General features: G+C 46.4%; 1 protein-coding gene across 2 annotated transcripts in view; it reads left to right on the forward strand.

The window, feature by feature from the left end:
- Window positions 1–21,861, forward strand: part of FAM120B (family with sequence similarity 120 member B) — a 36,042-nt gene extending 14,181 nt beyond the window's left edge. The window contains exons 5-11 of one of the 2 annotated variants that reach the window (XM_080941838.1): window positions 6,152–6,324; window positions 8,985–9,077; window positions 13,981–14,187; window positions 15,309–15,417; window positions 17,192–17,278; window positions 21,384–21,435; window positions 21,554–21,861. In XM_080941838.1, coding sequence (XP_080797964.1) covers window positions 6,152–6,324; window positions 8,985–9,077; window positions 13,981–14,187; window positions 15,309–15,417; window positions 17,192–17,278; window positions 21,384–21,424 — 710 coding nt within the window. In that variant the 3' untranslated portion in view covers window positions 21,425–21,435; window positions 21,554–21,861. Of the gene's footprint in view, window positions 1–6,151; window positions 6,325–8,984; window positions 9,078–13,980; window positions 14,188–15,308; window positions 15,418–17,191; window positions 17,279–21,383 lie in introns of both variants that reach the window. The other variant, XM_080941837.1, reaches the window with a different exon arrangement.
- The last annotated feature ends 2,590 nt before the right edge of the window (window positions 21,862–24,451 follow it).

The following is a 24,451-nucleotide window of genomic DNA, read 5'->3' on the forward strand; positions in this document are numbered from 1 at the left end:
GTTGGGGGAGGTGGATGTGTGAGATATGCGTTCGGAGGCATTCTCCTCACAGAGTATGTGACAAAGACAGCCACCCTTACCTGTCGTCATCAGGAACAACTTAAAGATGCTTTGTTGTAGCCTTGAGCATCTGGTCTCCATGTCAGATGTCAGCTTTGTTTTTCTTCAAAGGTAGCGTTCACTGGCTGCCTCATGGTGCTTCACTTTCCAGTGAGCCTTCTCCGTTCTTTTCTCTTTTCTAAGGCCTCTTTGAGTTTATACTTTGAGGGCATCATTTCTATAGCTCTTTAAAGGCCTTTCTCTTCCTTTCTCAACAAGTAGAAATAAAAAAGAAATCAGGTGTTTTCAACAAAGTACAGGGAGGTAGAGGACTGCATGAGGAAAAATAAAAAGATTTTTTACAAATTAGGAAGGAGAGTTGGGTGTAATGGGCATGCCTGTGAGCTCAGTACCCAGAGAGGAGGAAGGGTCCCGGTTCAAGGCCAGCTTGGGCTGGATAGTGAGACAGTGTCTCAGAAAAGAAAAAGAAAAATCAAGGTAGGGTTCAGAAAGGAGGAGTAGATGAAAGGAAGGAAGGAGAAGCAATTAAATGTTGGCCAACAAGGAAACAGAAAAGGAAACACACTTCTGTTTGCTGTGTTCTAAATGTGTTCTCCAAACTTATGTACTAGAAGCAGAGCCAAGAACACAGCGGTTCAAGACAGGCAGGGGCCTTTGGGAAATGCGTGGGTGATTAGGTGGGATTGTGCCTTTATAAAAGGACACCACCAGGAATTTTCTTGTTCTTCTCTCCCTGGGGACACACTGTCTGCACCAGGAAGCAAGTCGTCACTAGACACAAGTACCTTACTCTAAGGCTTCCAGCCTGAATCTTGTCCTGCAACGTAAGGACTGCAGGCAGGGCTCCTCCACAAGTTGCCTCTCCAGCGTCTCCACTACCTCATTTATGGTCTTCGTATCCTGAGGGTTGAGACGGAACAGTCACGCCTGTCTCCAGAACTAAACAACCTGAAATGCAGGAGTTTCTTCTCGCTGTTGTTTTTAATCCTAAGTCTTTATTTCAGAAGCTTAGGGAAGCCGGTTGGATACACTGATCTAGCTAGCTGTCTCTTGAGCTACTGTCAGCGTTGTCTAGCACTTGGTAAGGAAACAGTGCTCTTTGGCCATACAAGGCATCTGACTTACCGTGGGCTTAGTCTTCGAAGACAGTCCTAGAGGAAAGGAGATAAAGCCTTGCATTTTGTGAAAGCAGGCGTGATGAGATCTGCTGAGAGCCAGCAGCCTCCGTCCAAGATCTGAGCCTTGATGTGCCAAACTGGAAAAGACACGGGCAAAGAGCGTTCTCCACCAAACTGGGTTAGATGTACACTGCTGAGTTTCCTACTGAACATAAAGACAATAAAAGTCCTTCCAAAGAGAGAGAGAGAGAGACAGAGAGAGAGAGAGAGAGAGGTGGGGGGAATTAAGTTTGAGGTACTGGGTAAATGGCTCAGCAGTTACAAGAGCAGTACACTGCTCTTATAGAAGACAGCAGCTATGTGGTAGCTCACAACAGTCTGTAACTTCAGTTCCAGAGAAGCTGGTGGGTTCCTGCATGCAGTCACACAAGCACAAACACCTAAAAAAATTAATTTTAAAGGAGATATTGAAATCTGGTCTTTCACCCCGATGGCTCTCCACAGCCTCTTACACTTCCGGGCTGCTCAGGGGCCAGTTTCTAATCATCTGGAATGGTGAATGAAGTGAAGGATGCTGTGTGGTACTCAGACTCTACATGTGTCAGAATCTTCTGGTCTGAGCGCAAAAAAACAAAATTGCTGCCTGATTCCCAAGATTTTCTCGTTGGGTATAGCAGGGTGGGCTGAGGACCGTACTTCTGAGTTACCCGGTTGCATTGCATTTGCTACTCTTGCAAAAAGACCCAGGTCTGGGCACAGAGAGCCCACCAGTTCCATACGTGTTGTTATTCATTGCTGGTATGCCACCAGTGTGTCCACAGCCGATGAAAACCAGGAACCAAAAAAGTAGCCTGTCCACTCCTATGCTCCCTGCCTACAGTTCTCGGCACGGTGCTGGGCCTTGTGAGGAAGCCCCGCTGCAGACCCACACTTTGAAATGGGTGCCTCTGTTTTCTAGTGCAGGGAAGGTTGCTGTGTCTGTTCCCTTCCTGCCTCTGTCTCCCTGTAGATTTTTCCATCTGTTCCCATTTCAGCCAGAGTCCTCTTTCAGAGACGTGAGCACAACCTCCCTTTGTACTCACCTCCATTTCGTTTCCATGGCTCCGTCCTAAAGACCTGAGACATTTCCCATCCCTGAGTGTGTTTCCTCACCCCAGCTAAATCCTCAGTCTTCAGTCTTAGCTCACATCCGCCTTCTTCACGGAACTCTAGTTAAGACTACGTTAGGGCCATCATTTGCTGAGTTTCCGCTGCTCCCCAGGCCCTGCTCCCTGGACGCTCACACTGGCTCTGTCTTGTTCCCAGTTGGGCCTTTGGTACCCACCGTCGGAAGCATATGTCACGTTGATGGTCTGTAATCACTTCTGAACATTCTCCACACATCACACATCTTTGTGTTTGTTATGACTTAGATCTGAAATTTCCCACAGGCTCATATTTTCAGTTGGTCCTTGGATAGTGGTTCTGTGGTAAAGGCTGTAAGTGCTTTAGGAGGGAGGGTCCGACTGAAACAGGGGGTCAGTCACAGCGGGCCTTCCCTGCTTTGGGTTTGACCCATGTCTACAACTTGGGGGTAGCAGTGGGAGTAGCTGCTGCCCTGTGTTCCTGCTGCCTCGGGTCATTGTTGTGATGCCGTGAACTCTGCTGAAGCTGTGAGCTAAAATAACACCTTTGTCCTTTCAGTTGCTCTGCCATATAACTTCTGTGATACTAGACTTCTGTGTGTGAGCAAAGGGAGCACCACCAGGTGATCCCACTGTGTCTGGACTCTCAGCAAGGGGAGCACCAGGTGATTCCACTGTGTCTGGACTCTCAGCAAGGGGAGCACCAGGTGATCCCACTGTGTCTGGACTCTCAGCCCAGGGAGCACCAGGTGATCCCACTATGTCTGGACTCTCAGCCCAGGGGAGCACCAGGTGATCCCACTGTGTCTGGACTCTCAGCAAGGGGAGCACCAGGTGATCCCACTGTGTCTGGACTCTCAGCAAGGGGAGCACCAGGTGATCCCACTGTGTCTGGACTCTCAGCCCAGGGAGCACCAGGTGATCCCACTGTGTCTGGACTCTCAGCCCAGGGGAGCACCAGGTGATTCCAGTGTCTGGACTCTCAGCCCAGGGAGCACCAGGTGATCCCAGTGTCTGGACTCTCAGCCCAGGGGAGCACCAGGTGATTCCAGTGTCTGGACTCTCAACAAGGGGAGCACCAGGTGATCCCAGTGTCTGGACTCTCAGCCCAGGGGAGCACCAGGTGATTCCAGTGTCTGGACTCTCAGCCCAGGGGAGCACCAGGTGATTCCAGTGTCTGGACTCTCAACAAGGGGAGCACCAGGTGATTCCAGTGTCTGGACTCTCAACAAGGGGAGCACCAGGTGATCCCACTGTGTCTGGACTCAGCAAGGGGAACACCAGGTGATCCCACTGTGTCTGGACTCTCAGCAAGGGGAGCACCAGGTGATCCCACTGTGTCTGGACTCTCAGCCCAGGGAGCACCAGGTGATCCCACTGTGTCTGCACTCTCTGCTCTGCTGCACTTATGTCGGGTTGGGAAGGAAGGGACAGGGTCTTAGCACATGCTCATTACTGTCTGCCTACAATTCCAGAAGCCTGTTCTCTCTCAACAGTGCCCGGGCGACACGTGCCTGCCTTTCTTCTTGAAACCTCCTCAGAGCCCTTCCTCTGTTTACTTTTTTCTCCATTTGAACTGAATTGAAAATTGAAGTAATTTTGTGGTAAAATCGTTATATTTCTTTTATATAACTGGGTCTTAACCTGGGCACTTCTGCATGTTAGGCTAGAAAACTAAACGCCAGCCCCCAATCTTTGCGTCCTTACACTTCAGTTTGCTTGCACAGTCTCTCTTCTGTTCTGAGACAGGATCTCTCTGTAGTCTGGCTGTCTTGGACTCTCTATACTGTCCAGGATGGCCTTGAACTCACAGAGACCCACCTGGCTCTGCTACTTCCACGTATTAAAAGTGGGTACACCTGATGAGTCATCTTTTTCTGCATGCTCTTCCAAGCCGCGGTCAGCCGTCACTTATGGATCTGCTACGTGTGAACGTGATCGTAACGATCAGTACAAGGGGCGATCAGAAACTTCTGTGACCAAAGATGGAAAAGAATAGGAGTTGGCGCTAAGGCGCAAACCTACGCCCTGCAGATGCTCGGTCAGCACTGTGCCCCAGGGCACCCCCCTTCTGGTAGTGGGAGTGAAAATGGTGACTACTCACTCAGCCTGGGAGTTACCGCACACCACTTCCCCTACCTCAAATTCTCGGTATATTTCACACATCTCTGGGTTTCTTTAATATTAAACTCGGATGTATTCAGAAGTATCCTTTTCATGAAGAAATGGCCTTTACTGTCTTGAGTAGTGAGGTGACTCTCAGTCTTCAGTGCCCCAGTGGGACAGACGACGGTCCTCATACAGTTCTGCCTGTGTTTTAAAACACTGTAACGCATGGTGGAAAGGTGTAAGTGTGTTTGTTTGTTTGGTTTTTAGGACTCACAACCTCTGACTTAAGTAAATTAAAAAAGGTCTCTTCTAAGTACTTCAATATTTGAAATAACTATGGTAGTAGAAATGTATTATTTCCCTTACATTAGGGGCTGTTAGCAAGCCTTTCGTTTCTAATGGCTCATAGTAAGGGTGCTCGGCTTTGTGTGTCCTGTGGCTTTCTGTCACTGGTAACCAATGTCACCACACTGGAGGAAGTCACATGCTATGTGCACAGGGGGCAGAGCAAGCTTCCCGTTAGACTTGAGGAACATTGAACTGACTAGGATCTTCTATTTGCTTGTACTAGGAAATAGCAGTTTTCTTTTGGTTCTCTTTCAACCGTTTAAAACAGAAAACAGTTCTTAGTTCACGGGCTCACAGGCAGCAGTTTCCAACAGGCTCTCAGACACCCATCCAGACCTTGGAGTGGGACGTTCAGTACCAGTGTCTCAAAGGACAATTGCATAAAGCATTTTCTTTCCCTCAGAGAAAATGGCCTTCTTCTCAAAATTAATAACAAAGACATGTTTGGTAAATGAACTACTTTAGACTTCTCAGGACAAGTGGTTTACTGTGTTGTTTTGCTTCTGAAGTGGGAAGAGGTGAGAGTTTTCCTTTGAGTCCCTGGCTTCTGATACCATTTGGTTCGATGCTTTGTTTTCGTGGTGAACATGTGAGATATCTCACCCTAGTTGCTCTGGACTTTTATTTAGCACAGGCTGTCAGTGCCCAGCAGAGAGCCACAGCTGCCTGGAGAGGTGCCACCACAGTCTTAGACCAGCACCTTCATGTTTGTGTAGATCTCCACTATTTGTCACCGTATTCAGGACTGTTTATCTTGTCAGGATAACAGCAAAGGGCATATTTTTTTAAAATTTTAGTAATTGTATCAATAGACCTGCATAATAAAGAAATGGAACACTAAAAACGATCTTTTAGGCATTTTTGTTTGGTGGTTTGGATTCATACATCTTAGGCTATAGGTTCTTTGAATGCATAGTCACTGGCACATATATCTATCAGATGAGAAGTTTTGTATCTATCCCAGAAAATGCATCCTAGAGCCTCCACAACCGAGCCTCTTGTACCTAAGTTTGGAAACCACCCATTTGAGAGGAGTTAGCTCTAACTAACAAGGGCTGGGCAGATGGCCCTTCCCCACAGCACTCCAGATCCTCGAGTGGAAGGTTCTCTCTTCTGAAAAACGTTCCTCAGTGTGGTGTGTAGCATGAACACAGATGAAAACCCCATTTTCTCCACAAACCAGTTATCAGGCTGGGTCCTGAGTGGGTATGTGCTGGCCCTGGAGGTGGTTTTCAAAAATACCTGAGAAGCAGCGCTCACGTATACCCTCCGGGTCTGTTAACCCTTGAGTGCCCAAGTAACTCAGATAGGGAAGAGATGAATCGTTTTTCACTGTTCTTCCAGAACTATATTATGATCATGCTCTATGGATTTCTTTCTTTTTTTTCTAAGGGGGAACACCTAGCCTGGAAGTTTTGTGGCTGAGCCAAGAGCCAGCAGCACAGGCCCGGCGCCTGGACACGTTGCTAGCCTGCTTCAACCTTTCCTCATCGAGAGAAGAGCTGCAAGCAGTTGAAGGCCCGTTGAGAGCGCTGTGCTGCCTCCTGACCTACCTCTTTGTGCAGGTAAACGCTGAGCTCACAGTTCTCTATAAGAACGTAGCTAGCCCTTCGTCTCTGGCCTTACCTTCCGGAGTGCCGTGAGTGTTTCCATGGCCAGGTCCCACGGTCTCTTTCCACAGAACACAGTTAATCCTTCAAGGTGCTCGTGGAGACGACGCATCAAGACTGTTCGCAACAAGGGATGAGTGTATCGACAAATGGGTGGTGTGCATATTTCATTACAGGGCTCACTTCTCTCTCAGAACACTGGCAAACCTAGGAGGATGTTATAAAATGCCATAGTTTTATGTAGCTGAGCTTAAATTGCCTTTTAAAGAAATGTTTCAGTTTTTGTAGATGAGTGTTCTGTTACGTCCATCCAATGTTTGTGTGCATCTCCTGTGTGTCTGGCACCCGTGGAGGTCAGAAGACTGCATTTGATCCCCCGAGGCTGGGGATGTGGTTGGTTGTGAGCCACCATGAGGGAGGGTGCGGCTGATTTGGGGAAATCTTGGACATGCATTATGCTTGTGACTTTGATTATTGGCACAATAAAGTCCCTGGCCAAAGCAACATTAGGAAAGAAGTTACTTCGGCTCACAGTTTGAGGGGACAGTGCACCATGACAGGAAGACCATGGTGGCCAGGCTCAGGGCAGAGAAATAAATTCTGGTGCTATGCATACTTTCTTGTTTTTATTCAGCCTGAGACTTTTGCCCACAAAATGGTCCCGCCTAGGTGTGGGGTGGTTCTTCCATGTCGGGTCACCCAGTCTAGGGTCTCCCTGACAGACATGTCCTGATATTTGTTTCCACAGTGAATTCTAAATCCCATCGAATTAACAATCACGGTTAGTTTACTGTGAGCAAAGACAGGAGGGTTGGGCTTTTCCCCTAGGCTGGTGTTTCAAGATCAGCCTCCAGATGTGACCAGTTGTGGGTAAAGTTGCAAGCCAGTGGACCTCAGTCTAAGCAGGATGGCAGTGTGTGGATTTTATAGTCTATATATGTGCTTGGCCTTGCCACAAATCCTACATCTGCAGGATTTGTCTAATAATGGTGCATTCTTTGAAATAAACGTGGAGCAGGGGTCAGTGTTTCCCTGTGACTTCACTTGGCTGGTGGCTTGTACGTGGGTAGAGCACGTACTGTATCTTTGCAGGGGATTTTCAGGGTGAGGGTGGCATAAAGCCAGTATTCTTTCTGGTTTGTGGGGACCATTTTATCTGAAGCAGACATGTTTTCTTCCTGGTGCTCTTGGTTAAATTTTACCAGAGGGTGAGCACCGCTCTGTTTCTTTCCGCCCTGGTTTTTGCTGCTGCCGTGAGCTCCTCTCTCTCGGAAGAGCTCTTGTGGAAAAATAGAATTACTGTGTGGGTGGTTAGCACATTGCTTCTACTTGGTTGCCAGTGTTGTCACTGTGCTGGACACTTAGATGTCAGTGTGACAGAAGCCAGACTCATTTCAGAGGAGGGAACCTTGATTGAGAAAATGCCGCACCAAGTTGGCGTGTGGCCAGGGATGCATTTTTCTTGATTGACGTGGGAAGTTGAGTTCACTGTCGGTGCTATCTCTGGGCTGCCGATCTTGGATATGAAGGCAGATAGAGCAAGTCATAGGAAGCGAGCTAGTAAGCAGCTCCCTCCATGGCTTCCACTTCAGTTCCTGCCGCCGGATGCTCTGAAGCCCTTTGATTTAGAAATTTAAGCCAAATGCCCCTCCACCACTCCACGCTACTTCTGGTCACACGGTTTCATCACAGCGCTGGACCGAGAACTAGACACTTGGGTTAATGCCTTTCTCATCGCTACAGTCAAATACCCGACAGAAGCAATCCTAAGTGAGGAAGGGTTTGTTCTGGTTTGTGCAGTTTGAGGATGTGTAGTTCATTATGGTGGGGAAGGCAGGGCAGCAGGGACATTGGAGACAGCAGGTCACATTGCTTCCGCAATCAGGAAGTGAAGGAAAATGAATGCAGGTGCTCAGCTCATTCTTTTATTGTCCAGGACACACATACACACATACCCGCACACCTTCCATGGGATGGGACAGTGCCCATCACGTCCAGCCTGGGTCTTCTTTCCAAGTCAAGTCTTTCTTAAGCACCCTCGTAGACACACCCACAAGTATGTTTCCGGGATAATCCAAAGCCTGGTAGAGGTGGCACTGAAGACTGCTGTCATGGCGCCTAAGTGCGGTGTCAGCCTCAGGAGTGAGTGAGGTTCAGTGGGCAGACGCCATGTCCTTGGGTCTCCTCATTACATAGCTTATTTTAAAGGCCGAGTTATTCTCTGTCTTCGTTTGGATTTGTCCCCCCACACTTTGACTTTTTGATTCCACAGAGTTGTATTGCTGGCATCCAAAGACAAAGGTTACATCCGGGATTGTCAAAGTTGGCTGTTCCTCCAGCTGTGGGCACCTACCTCAGCCTCTGAGTCATCTGCTTTGTGCATTTTATGCAGAAGGGTTTGCCCCCTTGGAGAGCTTTGTGGCCTAGAGTCATGGATGATGAGAGCAGAGGGTGTGCTCTTCCCAGCACTGGGTTCACTCACTGTGCATGGATATGTACACATGTACGTTTTCCTGTGTGTGTGTGTGAACATACCCATATTTGGTAACTGAGACCCACTTATAAAGTGTTGGTTGTTTTCAGTAGGCTCACACTGGCCTTTCCTGTGCTTTCAGGTAGACACTCTTTCCCTGGAAGATCTGCATGCATTTATTGCTCAAGCCTTGTGCCTCCAAGGAAAATCAACCTCCCAGCTTATGCACTTACAGGTAACACAGTCCTCACAGCCATGGATGTAACCGTGCCGCGATCACACAATATCCTTTCCAGACTTCCTGCTGTTGTTGTACTTGGTACTTCATAGGATGTGCAAGGCAGGCTTGTTGTCTCCACTAAGGATTGTCATCCTCTGTCAGTAACTCCAAGATGGCTGTCTTTCCCGCTGACAGCTACTAGACCCTGCTTCTCAGGAGCCCAGGTTGTTCCAGCTCCTGTCCTGGTCATCTCACAGTTTGAGAAGCCTTTGCCAGCCTTGCTGGTGTCAGAGAAGCGGTGCCTTCTCTGGTCCAAGCTCACCCTCTCATCCACTGGTGCACAGCAGGGTGAACCCTGTATCCTCACCCAGCATGCAATGCTTCTATTGAGGAAAATGGAACCCAGGGGCCATATCCAGCAGAGTGACGTTAGGTCTGCCACTGAAAGCTGCTTGTGTCAAGCATACAGTTCAGAATTGCTTTCAAACTGTATGTTTATGTATGGATTTTTTTCATCCAGAATCCAGAATTGTACTGTATGTGTAAAGATCTCTATACATGCTTTTATACTAACTTTCTCTCTGTAGCCATAGGTTCCCCAACTAACCGCAGATTGGAAATGTTTAAAAAAAAACTGCATGTGTACTGGACGTATACAGACCTTTTTCTTTGTCATTATTCCCCAGGTAATACAGCAATAACAACTATTTAGATGATATTTATATCACACTGGGCATAACTGATCTAGAGGACTGGTAGGATAGTCAGAGTTACCTCCTAGGTCCCAGATTAGTGGGGGAACAGGGCTCCTTAGGAGAAAGTGGCATCATGGATCTGTGAGTGTCACAAAGGAGTGGGGATACGTTAGAAGAAAAATTGAAAGGGGGACACTGGGAGAAACTAGAGAAATCCTGGGTCCACACCAAGGAGCAGAATTGGTTCCTTGATATTCTGTATCCACGTGATCTGTTCTGTCGCTGGGACACCCCATGGACTTTGATTTCCTATTGTGTTTTTATCCCATCTTCATTCTGGTTTAGGTTTCGTCGGTATTTATCTCTTACCCTTTTGTGTGATGGATTGGCATTGTCTCTCTTGCTCGTTTGTGTTCTCATAGAAGATGCTGGAGTCTTCCTCACAGTGTCTACCATTTTCATTCTCTCCAGGCATACGTCCGGAATTTCACCTAAATAACGTAGTTATTAGTATGCAGTTGGTGATTTCTGGGAAATGAGTTGTCTTGGGTTTTCATATTGCTTGTGTCTTTGCCCTGGGATTTGCCTACCTGAGGTTAGACTGCAGGGTAAAGGTGGTTGGTTGTGTTCTTTGATTCAGCTTGCCTCTCTTCTCTAAGTGGACACGTTTGCCGTGTTTGGGAGACACAGAGTTGTAGAACATTTAGGTTTTTATCTCTTACACAGTTGTTCCAAGCACCAGGCTCTGTCTACACTCAGCTCCTGTGGGTTGGGAACCCTTCTGCAGCTCCGGTAGTTAAACCACTACAGCAACGGAGTTCCAGGTGACTACAGAACACTAGCTAGGCAGGGGTTAGTGTAGAAAGTAAACGGACTTTGGCGGTCCTATGAAAACTAATGATGCTAGTATGAATGCAAAGTAGAAAAGAGGTAAACAGTCACCGTGGAGCTAGCAGTAAGCCTAGGTTGTTAGATGGAAGCAGAGGAGGGGCATGCATAGTCCTGGAAATAGTTAAGGCAAAGGAGGAAATGGGACGATATGTGGGGTTTGTATTTATTGTAGACTAAAAAGAAGTAAAGATGTATATATGTGTATACATATATATACACACTCAGTGGTCGTGAACCAAGTCAGCCTCTGGGCTTTAGGAGATGTAACACCAAGTGGAATAAGTGTCAGAAAAGAGAAAGGAAGACTTAAAAGAAAGGAAAAGTTAGAGTGTGAGTGTGCGGAACATGAACAGTAGGGTCAGTGTGGCCTGTTCCCGGGCCTTTCTGTGCTATATAGATAAGGAATAGCTGTCAGGGAATAGAGCTGCTGCATAAAGAAGGTGTGAGCTCAGCCTGAGTGTTGCTTTCTTCTCCCTGGCTGCTCTGCCACTTTGTCTCACTGGTCCTGGTCTAGGTTGTGTTCCCTTTTGCTTTTAAATGGCCTTTTCTCTGCCATAGGCTTCCAGCTCCCCTTGGGCCTGAAGTTTTCCTGTTTTGTAGGCTGTGGAGAGCTGAGGTAAGCCTAGTGCATGGGACAGGGAACAGCACCCCCAAAGCACTGTGAGAGTTTGTGGTTAACTCCCTCAGAAGTTTTGTGGTTCCTCACTCGGGGTGTTGACAGTGTACCTGGGAGCAGCCACCAGGAACCCCTTTTGTGACATTTCTGCCACCGCTGTTTTGGAGATTTCCTGGTAGGAGTTTTTCAGCCCAGTTTGCTTGCAGGAGATGCTGCTGCAGAAGGAAGCTGTGAGTGACAGCAGCAAATCCATTCATCCTACCCCATGGGTCCCAGGGTAGAGGCTGGTTGAGGTGCTGATCAAATCTATTTCAGGACTTGGAAAAGTAGCAGATGGAGTGATAAAATATTCATATTCCCTTTAATTCCCAAACTGTAATCAGTGACTGCATCCAACGTGGCTTCTGTTCTGCCATCTTATCCAGAAGTCCTCTAAAAGGAAAGTCTCCAGGGAGTTGCAAAACCAAAACAAAACAGGATGACAGACCCAAATACCGAATTCAATTACATGCCCATATATTACCAATGAGCACGTAGAAACTGAGTTATGAAAGCAATGCCATTTATAATTGCTTTACTAAATTGAATTGCCTAGGTACAAATTAAACATATGTATGATCTATAGGTTCAGACTTGCACTCTTGCTAGGTGTGGTGGAGCATTCCTTTAACCTCAGCGCCTGGGATGGAGACAGGCAGAGGCAGGATCATAGCAAGTTCCAGGACAGCCAGAGCTACATAAAGAGCCCTACCTACCTCCCCCAAAGAATGTCGTCTTGATCAAACAAGTGAAGGAAAGAATACCTCATGCATGTGGACGTCAACTCACTTTACTTATAGAGTAAATGAGAGGAAAATGGGGTGTATTCTGAGAATGGTTCCTTAAATTCAGTTCTGCTCATAGTAGGCCCTCTGTAGACCATGCACAGAAGTTTTACATTAGTGAAAAGCCCCGCCAGAGCCTACAAAGTATTCCCTAGTGGCTGTCTAAGGAACGAGCTTCTCAGAGTCATACCTCTAAAAACAGGTCGTGCAGCTGAAGCTTACCCCTTAAGATTAAAGGTTGAATCTGCAGTGATCTGGGTCCATGATAACAACTTTTTTATTTAGCCAAACAGGGTCTCACACTGTATCCTCTACTGGCCTGGAATTCATTATGCAGGCCAGGGGAATCATGAACTTGACTGTCAGTATGCCTCAGCCCCCTCTTCAGCCCCCTCTTCTCTGGAACTACAGTCAAGTACTATTGTACCCATAATTTTTAAAATAATTGCCAAATTCACTTAAGTGGGCCCTTGTGTATAAAATGGTTAAAACACCAATCCCCTTCTCTAGTCTCTTCTCAGTTTTATTAGCTCTTAGGTATGTACTGGTGTTTTAAGATAGCATTGGTCAGTATGAGCAAAACATCTGTGCCCAGGTGACTGGCTCACTTGTGCTTCCCTTTCAGTGTGGTTTCTTGGACATTTGCAATGTTGATGCCTTCAGCTTGATCAGCATCACAGATTCATAGGGGATACATGTGGCTTCCTGTGGGGTGTGGGACCTTTTGTAGCATAAAGGGTGGCTTCTCTCCATCAAGAACAAAAAAAAAGTAGAATGTACAGGTGGATTTAACAAAGAAGTATTTCATATTAGCAAGAGAGTCTCTCTGCGATTCTTGCTTATCTATTTTAATTTTATGTGTATGAGTCTTTTACTTGCATGTACATCTGTGCACCAAGTGTGCCTCTGTACTCTACCTGCAAAAGCCATAAGAGAGCATTTGACCCTCTGTAGCTGAGGTCATAGACAGTTGCCATGTGGGTGCTGGGAATCAAACCCAGGTCCTCTGGCAGAGCAGCCATTTAACCACTGAACCATCTCTCCAGAGCCACAGCAAGACATTCTTAATTTGTAAAACCTCAGGCACCTTTTGAGATTATACCAATGTGGCATTGTATTCTTAATGGTATTCAATTGAAATGAGATTAAATATGATTTTTATAAACACAGGGAGCCTCTCTCCCTATGTTTTTCAGAAGAAACCCAACAATAAGTGATCTTGTAAGTTTTACCTAGTGGTCACATCATGTGATAGCCTAGATTTTCTGACAGCAGTGTCTCGGTTACTTTTCTGTTGCTGAGAACAGACAGTTGTGTCCTTGATCATCATGGAGGGGAGCATGGCAGAGGGCAGGCAGAGCAGTAGCTAAGAGTTTGTATGTGACCCACAAGGCCAAGGCAGGCAGGCAGAGGGGCAGTGGAGACTGGGAATGCTGTGAGCTATTGAAACTTTAAAGCCCACCCCCAGTGATACACCTCCTACTCCAACAAGGCCACACCTTCTAACCCTTTTCAAACAGTTCCACCAACTGAGAACCAAACATACAAACTTACGAGTCCATGGGAGCCGGTCCCATTTAAACCAGCACAAACCAGGATGACTGTTCTGGATCTGTGTGAGGAGAGAGCCCATATGAGCACCTGCTGCCCTAGTGGGTGGATGGTGAACAGAGGTGTGTTCCTGGGGGGTGGAAGGGGCTGCTGCCATCCTTCTCTGGCATAGCATGCTTGTCAAAAGAGCTCAGGAGGCCTATCATCCTATTCAGGACTAGGCAAGCATCTGTTCTGAAGACTCAGGGGCTGAGACCCTTGAGTTATCTTTTTGCTGCTCACATTTAACTTCGGCTCTGAGCTCTCTGTTTTGAGCTTTCTGTGCATATCTGTCTTCACAGCTGGATTACATTAACTCCAGAGCTGTGCAGCTGGGGTCCCTCCTTGTCCGTGGCCTCACCATGTTGGTTCTAGTCAACAGCGCATGTGGCTTCCCCTGGACAACAAGCGAGTTTATGCCCTGGAACGTATTTGACGGCAAGCTTTTCCATCAGAAGTACCTGCAGTCTGAAAAAGGATATGCCGTGGAGGTTCTTTTGGAACAAAATGTGAGTTCAAGTCAGTCACTGTAGTGTGCCTGGAAGGACTGCCCATCTCACCTTAGGAAGCTTACGGCTTGCTCTCCAGCGCTGTCACCCCGTCACCTCACACAGCTGTTAGGGCTGTTTCTGTAACTGTCTCCACACATGAGGTTGGCTTGTCAGCAGCACCAGTTGGTGTTCACACAGCTAATGGCTTCTGTAGGGAGAACGAGTGGAGAGAAGGGTTTGCACCCTCTGCAGAGGGGTTCCCCCAAACAGCAGACTAGTTGGAGGAGACGCTCCTGCTACGAAAGGCTGCCCATGTCCTGGAGACCCTGACTGCTGCCTCAGCCTTCCCAGTACAATTGCTTCATGATTCCTGGAAGATTTCCAAATGAGGCCTCCCGCCAAGCTCATTTGGAATGTTTTCTTACCCACAGGGATGAGAAGGCGGTGTGATTGTGAGAGAACATGCTGATCTGTTAGATAAAACACTCCCAAGTTTTCACACCAAAGGGAAAACATTTGGCAATGTGTCGCTGCCACCATTTCTCACCAAAGTTCCAGGGTGTTGCAGGGTTTGTGAGTGTTTAGAACTTAGAGAAGCAGAACAAGCAGGCAGCCCCTTCTCAGATCTGGACGTGGCTCTGCAGCGGTGGAAGGACACGGCTGCCCGCTATCCTTACTTGTGTACTCAGAGCACACAGTTCCCCCATGAGCCCCATCTCTCACCAAGCCCACCTAAAACAGTTAACCATGGTGAAACTTCATTAGTAATTCAAGAAGCTACCAGAACAGCTAATGTCCATGCCCCTGTCTGCTGCTGCTGCTTCACTGTAGCACCTCCACTCGATGCTCTTAGATTGTCCAGAGAGTAGATTTTCAGCCATGACTGTTTAATCTACACAAGATAGAAGCAGACATCATAGGTATTTGTCACCATATCCAGGGGACTTGGGAGGTCATCTAAGACCCTCTTCAGATCATGGTAATGGAGAGGTGCTCCATGTTCACCTGGTGCAGCGATGCCCCTACACTGTTGATGGGGACACAGACCGCTAGTAGGCCAGTCGCACCCCTGCCACCTCACACCCTGCTCTGTTCAATCCAGCTCTTTCACGGAGCATTTTCATCTGATCCGTTTGCAGAGATCGTGGCTCACCAAGTTCCACAACCTGAAGGCAGTGGTCTGCAAGGCCTGTTCCAGGGAGAACAGACGCATTGTGGGCAGAACACACTGGAACTCGCATTACACAGGTGGGCAAGGGCTGGGTCCTTCCCTCTTCCTGTCACTTAATGTGCTGGGGCCCAGGCACTTCCCTGCTTAGAGAGTGGTGGAGTCACGAAAGATGAGCATGACGGGGCTATCCTTGAAAACTTAAGTCCTGCTTCCATAAAGGAAAACATCACAAAAAGGATTCATTTCTTAACTGAATAAAGAACTCCTTCTCTAATGTCTCCCTAGGGGATCCCCACAGTTCCCTGAATTAAAGACCATGTGGGTAGTGTTTGTCTACATGACAAAAGTTGACATTTTGGTTTTTTTTATAACAAAGGGACATTAGAAAAATTCAATATGTTATATACATATGTGTGTGTGTGTGTGTGTATGTGTGTGTGTGTATATATACACATACACACACATTTGGAGTAACAATGAAGAAAAGGTCATGAATTTGAAGGCAAGGAGGGAAAATGTTGCAATTAAATTATAATCTCAAAAGGAAAGCATTTAAAGGGAAACCATAAAAAGAGCTTAGTGCTCTGTGACCTAAAATGAGATCTGTTGAAAGATGATAAATTTCGGAAGATCCTTTCAAGGTTCTTACTCAGCCTTCTACACACTTCCCACCATGTTGAGTAGTGGCCAGTCTTCCGTCACTGCTGTCTATGACATCTGTCTATACCTCTGAAGGTCACGTCAGATATCTGTTGTACTTGGGGTTCTGACGAAGCCCCACACTGACAGTGGGTCCTAGATGGCCAAGGGTCCCTACAGCAAGGGTGTCAGGAACAGGCATCTGAATAGGCCACAGTCAGGAGGCCTTGCTCAGTGGGGAAGGTCGGGGAAGACTGGGTATAGATTTGGGTGAATTACAACAGAAGGAAAAGTAAGGAAGGTCAGTCGGAGTTGGGGATAGTATTCTCAAACTACATTTAAAAGAGTTGATGTTTCTATCCATTACAAATCAAGGACTTTGAAAGGTTTTGAAGTGCTGTTATCCAGCATGTGCTCTCAGAATGGCAGCTGCTCTGACAGTGGAGAAAAATGGGATCAAGAGATGGTCCATGGATTGTCCTGGGCCCCAGGCAAGAGGTGTCCCTGGGGAAAGTGCCAGTGTCCTTGGGGCCTCTCAGGCATCATGTCTGTTGTGCTATGGTCTTCTTGGTCACTACTGGGTGAATTTAGTGTTATGGGTATGTGGATCCTCAACCTCTCTGGCCACGCTGCCTTCAAACACAAGAGGAGTTTAGTCTCTGCAGGTCACATCATATATGTGTTCCATTTGGGGGTTCCTGGCCAAGTGCCACACTAACCAGACACACCCCAGAGTCTGTGGTTGGCACTTATGGCAGGAACTTATCCTCCTGCTGTGGAGCATGTGAAATAAAGATACCTTAAGTGCAAGATAGTGATAATTGGTGGAAATCAGTGATCCAAGGAAGATGTCAGAGTGTAAAAGTGTTTATGCATTTGTGGGAAGCGTAGAACAGCTCGCCACATTCCAGAGATACGCTCAAAGGAAAAGTATCTTTTGTGTCCTAGAAACTGGAAGTGGGCCTCCCTGTTGGAGGAACAAGCATTGACAATTTTTGCCTCTGTGGAGGAGTCTGGGTAAGGAACAAGAGGCACATGTGAGCTAGTTCTTGGTACTGTCATAGGCAGCCATTTGGCTCCCAGCCTTTGGAGCCCTTCAACCCCTCTCTGCTGCTGTGAGTGCACGGAGCATTCCCTGGTTGCTCTCGCTCACAGCACCATTAAGTTTGAGGCAGAGTGGCATGTGCTGACGTGTTGCCCATGTTCCCACAGGGAGGCAGGGGAGACAGGGCTACAGCTCCTACAGGACAGGCTCCACACATGGCTATTCTGGGCAGTCATGGAGAGACCAGGGTTCAGGTAAGAGGCTGCTCGTAAGTACTGTGTCCCTTCACACTGTGTTTGCGCTGAAGGCCCTTTCCTGTGTTTCAAAACAGTAACAATAGAAAGCAGATCAATACGGTGGCATACCTGGTTCTTTGTTTAATGGAATTGTCACAAGACACAAATAAAAATGACCTCGCTCGATGGTCATAATGTCCCTCCTTCCTGCCGATTTGTTCATCTCTTAAAAACTCATTTGTCTTACAATTTATTCAAAGGTTTTTCAAAGGGTTCCTGATAGAAGGCTCAAATAGTAATTTTCTGTTATCTTGCATGTCGTGGATTACATTTATGATGTTGGAAGTACAGTTTCTTATATGTCATAGCGCTGTATTGAAAATCACACTATACTAATCTTAATATGTAATTATTTACATTTAAATATATAGAGAACCTCTCCTGAGGTTAAATTTAAGTTCCTTGTAGATTTCAGAGCTAAACTTGGTAGTAGAATGAAATTACCTAAGATTTATGGTTTTGTCTTTTTATGGAAACTCAAATGTGATTTTTACTTTTGCAAATTGTGTGCAGCTTTACATTTTGCTCAGATTGTTGAGAAGGGACCTCATCAGGCTGTTGACAGCATGCATGTACAGTACCCAGACTGTAGACAGCACATGTGTACAGTGCCCGGCTGTAGACAACACTGAATATAGATATTAAGTGAATGTTGAAGCTGCTGTGTAGTTTAGAATAATTCAGTTCCTCATGGGCACCTTTAAAAGGCTCCTCCCTGGAGCAGGGGTTGGGGGAGTACTCTGTCATTGCAGACTTGGATTAGCTTTTCAATTTCCTTGAACTAGCTAAACTCACAGAAAGTCCTTTATCCCATCCTGCCACTGACTGACTTCTGGGGCCTGTGGTGGCCCCGCTGAAGTTCTCCTGAACAATCCAGGACAGACTGTTCCTGGGGCTCCCTGACATGACAGCCAGCTGGCCCACAAGCCTGAGCTGACCCAGAGAGGTGTTTGTCCAGAAGAATGGCAAGGGGCAAGAATACCTGTCCGACGACACAGATATCCATTAGGGATAAAGGCCACCAGAAGTAGTGAAAAGCTAGAGGTCTTACTTGTAAAGCTGCCCGTGACACTGGTCATGGTTTTAGCCACTTGAGTTAGGTAGGATCTAGGCCTGTCCTACCCTGGTAATGCTTGGGAAGCCTGAATTCTGACACAAGGCATCTGGCTGAGTCAGGCTAATGCCCTTGTTGTGCTGAGGGGGATGGTGGCCCCTCTTTGAGGCAGCCAGTCTCTCATGGTGGTTCTCCCCTAAGAAAGTCACTGTGTCCTCAGCCTGCCATTCCCTGCTTTTCCCTGCCAGCAGTAGTCCAGCTTGCCTAGTGTGCTGCAGAAGACGATGCTTTCCTTTTGTCCTCTCTGGCTTGCTGTTATCCCATTCCCATGTCCAGAACCTCAGAGCTAGGCCACATGACAACTGTACACTTGGGAGCAATAAGAGGCTGTAACTCTGTGGGGATGCTGGAGCTCTCACCAGTGACAGGAGAGAATCACCAGTGTTCTCGATTAGAAACATAGAGAAGAACACAGGCAGCCACAGCTCTTCTGGTTGTTTGTATACATGCCATCCGTCTGATTTCCGAGTTCTCAACCCAGCTGGTCTATAGCTCTTCCACACACATCAGTGATCTCAGCTGTGGCCTGGCCTGGGCAGATACAATCTCCTTCTGGATCGTTTGCACCTTCAGGACTTGGTCCTCCCTTAGCTGTGGACTCCTCTGTCCTCAGCATCTTAGTGAGGCTATGTCCCGTAGCCCAGCATCAGTATGCCTTTCTGAAACTCTGGCACTTACCAGCTTTATGACGCAGGCTGATTGTGTGTGCTCTGCATTGGTTTGCATGCTGGATACAAAGTGTTGGATGATTCTTCAGTTCCATCGGACAATAAAAGCAAAGGTCTTACCCTAGACTCGGCGTGATGTTCCTTACACTCTTTCCATCCTAAGCCCCAGTATTATAGTTCTGAATCCAGTAATCACACCCATAGCCACTGAGTTTCTGATTTCCCACTTCTGACATACACGACTTAAAAACTGTGTTTACACATATAAAGAAAAGGCCAGATAATCAAAACCAATAAGCAGTTCTTCTGACCCAGAAACAAACAGTGTGAAGTCATCATCATGGTTACAGATGTGCAAGCCCTGTGGGAGGGGTGCACAGGCCCCGGACAGTTAATTCTGTCCAGTGATTGAATGAACAGTAGCCCAGATCTCTTTACACAACTGACCAGTTCACAGGCTGGAAATGTCCAGGAGCTGGCTGCTGTCCTCCACTCCACGGCCACGACTTGGCACATTGGGAGCCTTTAGTGGCATGTGTATTATCTAGTTTCAGGACCAGAGAAGCCCATTTATCCTAGCATGGCACTGGCCACTTTAGTTAAAGCCTAAAAACTTCATAGACACTGGGCCCTTGCTTGAGACTTGGGATTTAGAAGGACATCTCCACTTTATTGGGGTGGGTTATAAGAGAAACATAATTGCCGTCTTGATTGTAAAGGTGAGCTAGGAAAAGTTCTAGGGACCTGAGACAAAAAGGCCAGTTTGAGTAGCCTCGTGCTGGGTTGATGTCAGGCTTAATGGCTAGAGGTGAAGGTGAGTCTAGAAGCAGCCAGGGGCACTATGTCTGCAAGGACGGAGCTCCATTGGCACCTTGCCCATGTGGAAGGACATCCGCAGGCCGCCTCCTGCTCCTGCTGCGGTACCTGCTCTATGTGCTCTTTCTATAGTTGGTCCTTAGTTGGAGCTTTTTGTTGTTGTTGTTTTAAAGATGAAGTAACTTTTTCGGTGAAATGAGTAGGCTTGTGTGTGGGGCCAGCACGTTTTTCTAGTGGAGTTTTCTTGTCTTTAATATTTTTTTTATTTCTACAGTATAAAAAGTAGAAATGTATTATTGTTTCAAGAGTAGAAAAAAATAGACAAAACTCTTCACATTAGAAAATGCTCAAAATGCTTCTGTTCAAAATGGCACTGTTCACTTTGGGCATAGTTGGCACACGTTCCCAGCATACAGTAATAACATAACTATAAATGAAAGCCTCCAGGGTCACTGCTGGAACTGCAGCCTAGCAGATGGGGTGGGGGCGTACCACACAGGTAGCCAACATCAAAGTCTAGGCCCTACTCAGTCACCCTGTGAACAAATGTGTGCCAGAGTTGAAGCTTTGACCTGTCCCTGCCTATTATTCAGCCCAGCTGGTGAGGGAAAACGTGTTACATTCCATTAAGAGCTGTAAACTTCCATGAGATTCTTCACTCTGCCTCTTCTGGTGACTGAGAGGGCCCTGCACACTAGGAAACCACAGGGGTTGGAGCAGTGATGACAGGGGTGGTGAAGGTTGTATTCATCTGGACACCTGTTTGGGTTGTCACCCTCACACTTTAGGGGTCATTAGGCAGTGCATGTTAAAGCCATCACGTCCCAGTACCAGAGAAAGCCAAGAGCAAGGCGTACAGAAAAGCACGGCATTGTTGAGACAGGGTCTCACAATGTGGCATTATCCCGGCTGGAACTCTGAGTCCTGAGAACCACCATGCCCAACCAAAAGGTGTTGTTTTTAAGATGTGGAAACTCTGAGTTTCCTTCAAGGCTAGTTCTGCTCCAAGCCCCCTTCCCAACATCCCATGTCTGTCAGAGGCAGGAAGTGGCCAGCTACACTGTAGGGTTGGGACACTTGTGTGCTCAGCCCTGGAAAAGCCATACGTGGCTTTTTCTGTGCTTGGCAGGAAGTCCTCTGAGAGCCATCTGCATATGAATTTCCATTTCCAAAGTCATTAGCAGTAATAAACATCTAGATGTCCTGCAGATGGTCAGAGCTGGCACCAAGAGAAACAATTTTGACAGTTTCCTTCTACTAATAGCACTGCCTCCTAATTAATTGCTTCCACTTTAATGGAATAATTATAGAGCAAAATTTAATGACAGGTGGTCACAACTGAACAATGTTCCGTCTTCCAGTACAGCTCAGCAGTCCGTCTTTATGCGTGCTCAGAACCATGCCGGTTCCTTGAGTTGGTGTTTGGGGCATTTCTTCTTACTGTGGTGTTCTCTGTTTGGTACAGGAAGCAGACAGCATGAACATGACCACTGGAGAAGATACTAGGTGTTGTGCAGGTAAAGTCCACCCAGCCTCTCAGTGAACCAGTGGATGCTCTGTCTCTATAGCCGAGGGCCACATGGTTAATATGTCACGTGGATCAGCTTCCTGACAAGATGTGTTTGCTTCTTCCAGAAGATTGTGGGAAAAGGTTCACTGCTGGACTCCACCCTCCTTCCAAGGAGTGTTCAGAATGACATCACCCAGTCTCATCAGCAAGGACAGTAACTGGGACCATACTTTAAAGGAAGGAAAAACTGCTTTTCAGAGATTTGTCCTACACGTACTGTAAAAAGATCCCATTGGTTTGTTTCAGAGGTTGCTCCTGACTCCATGACCCTGAACACTCAATCCTAACATCAAAAATGCTCTCGTGACCTTAGCAGGAGTCTAATTCCAAACATTTTCTTACTATTAAATTGTGAAAATGTTTCCTCAAATCATTAGTCTTTAAAGTCATGATTTCTTTTCCTGTTATTGTGAAAAGGCACCATGACCAAAGCGACTTACAAACAAAACCATTTAATTTGGGTCTTAGGGTTTCAGAGTGTGGTAGAGCCTGTGACCATCATGTTGGGGTACATGACGCCAGATGCCAAGCAAGGGCAACCAACTGAGAATGGCTCAGGGTTTTGAAACTTCAAAGCCCACCCCCCCAGACACACCTTCATCAGTAAAGCCATGCCTCCTCCAGTAAGACCACACCTCCTAACCCTTTCTACCACTAGAGACAGGCTTTCAAACATACTAGCTTATGGGGCTATTCTCACTCAAACCACCACACATGATATCTAATAGCTATACGATCTGTCAGAAATTACTTTTTCATTAGACAATATAACAGAAATAAATGTCTGTCCATGTTTTTTCTTGATCCACAAAGTATTTGGATAGGGAAAAAAAAAACAACTAAATTCTTGCTTTCTTGTGGGAGAGTTGGTTCTGCTTGGAGGAAAGATGGCTCAGCACTTAAGAACAGTAGCTGCTCTTCCCGAGGCTCAAGGTATGATTCCCATCACCCACATGGTGGCTCACAACTGTCTGCATTCCAGTTCCAGGGGATCTAAAGCCTCTTCTGGCCTCTGTGAGCAGCAAACACACAGGCGATGCCCAGACATGCACACAGCAGAACACCCATAAAGATGAAATAGTAAGTTTTTAAAAAGGATTTTTAAAGAAGCATAGTGACTTAAAGTAAAGTTCTCTTTAGACTTTGAGGTTCGTATCTATCTCCACTGTGGGCACAAGAGGAGCGGAGCTGTCCAGGGCCCTCATGGCCCTGCTGTACCTGTGGGGGCACAGAGTTCCCTCAGGAGATGGGAGCATTCTAGTCACTGGAAGATGCAGCCTTTCAGTGCTCCTGTCCTTAGAAGGTAATAAGCTTCTAAAAATGTTCTTTTTCATCTTTGCGCTGACAGTGTTCCAGAACCCTGGCTCAACCGCGCTGTGCAGAGCTCTTGGGTTCCTCCTTGAGATTCCTGTGTTTCCCAGAAAGGTATAGACATATCTCCCGCATTTGAACATGGCTGTATTTGTTCAGTTTCTTTCTGCTCCTGAGGGACTCGAGCAGAGTGTGTCCAGAGATCTTGTAGCTGCTATGACTTTGCTGCCTAGATTTGGAACTGGCTTTTCTGGTCCTTCCCTTGAATACTGTCTTCTTCCTTTCTGCTACTTTCAAACACCGCTGCCTTTAGAAATTCTCTTTCTTTGCTAACTGCTTGTGTAACTTTGAATTAAGATTCTGGTCTCTCAGATTGAAAGCATATTTCTGAGAACATTGTTTTCAGTCACGGACGCTGCATCCTGACTTGTCAATATGATGCGTATGTCAGTCACAAGTCGAATAAGCCACCATTTTGATGGCATATTTGTCACATTTAGAGCTTTTCCAGTGACAGCATTGCTAATGTTGTTTTCCAGTCAAGTCTTGTGATAGAATTTCCATATGTCAATTTAAAATAAAAATACATTTTTAAACTCATACCTCACTTTGTTTTTAAGACAAGGTCCTATTCTGTGGCCCAGACAGCTCTGTGTTGTATCTGGCTTTTGTATCAAGCCTTCTGTTGCTGTTCTCGGTATAATGTTGAGTCCAGAATCCTATAATCCGGGCTCCTAGAGAACGGAAAAAATCAACACATTTTAGGAATCAAAATTTTGACCCATATATTCTTTTTAAGAGGAAATGGGTGTGCTCAGGTTGAATGAAATCTCCATCCCATGGAATGCAGGGTCTGACTCAGCATTGAGCAAAGAAATCCGTGAAATGGGCAGGTACCGCTAAGCAGTTCTGAACGGTAAAAGCAAGTAACCTAGCCAAGCAGTGGACTGTTACAAAGTGACCTGTGCTTCTGGGTGAGACAAAAGAAAGGCACATGTCCTTTTCTTACTTAGAAAACAATACTTCTTATTGTCAGAATATAATATGAACTAGAAAAAGGGTGAAAAGAAAAGCCACTTGCATCCTATGCCAAAATCTATTGCAAAGCACAGTGAGATGCAAGGTAAATGGTATAATACATTCATTCCAGAAATGAACAGTCAGGTACAACAAAAAGAGCTTGTCCTCATAGAAACGGAGCAGTAAATGCCATTTGGCTTAAATACATATGAAACTATGAATCTCAGACAAAATAACAAAAAGCTAATTTACTAAAATCACATTGTCTGCCTATAAGAAAATAATATAAACAGCAACAAAAAGATAAAAGCAAGTCTTTGCCCATAATAGTTAACTCATCTTTCTAAAACATTTGTTGAGGAAAGCACTTGCAAACTTACTTTAGACTAATAAAGGTATTTCATTTACAATTCATTGCAGTGCTGGAAAGAGGCTCAGTGGTTAAAAGCACTGGCTGGTCTTCCAAAGGACCTGGGTTCAATTCTCAGCAACCACACATGGCAGTGCACAACTGTCTATAACTCCAGTTCCAGGGGGTCTGACAAACACACAGACAGACAGACTTACGGGCAAGACACTGATGCACATAAAGCCTAATAAAACTCATTGGAGGGCATTGATATCACAGAAGA

Source organism: Micromys minutus (genome assembly GCF_963924665.1).
Source record: "Micromys minutus genome assembly, chromosome: 30".
NCBI lineage: Eukaryota > Metazoa > Chordata > Mammalia > Rodentia > Muridae > Micromys > Micromys minutus.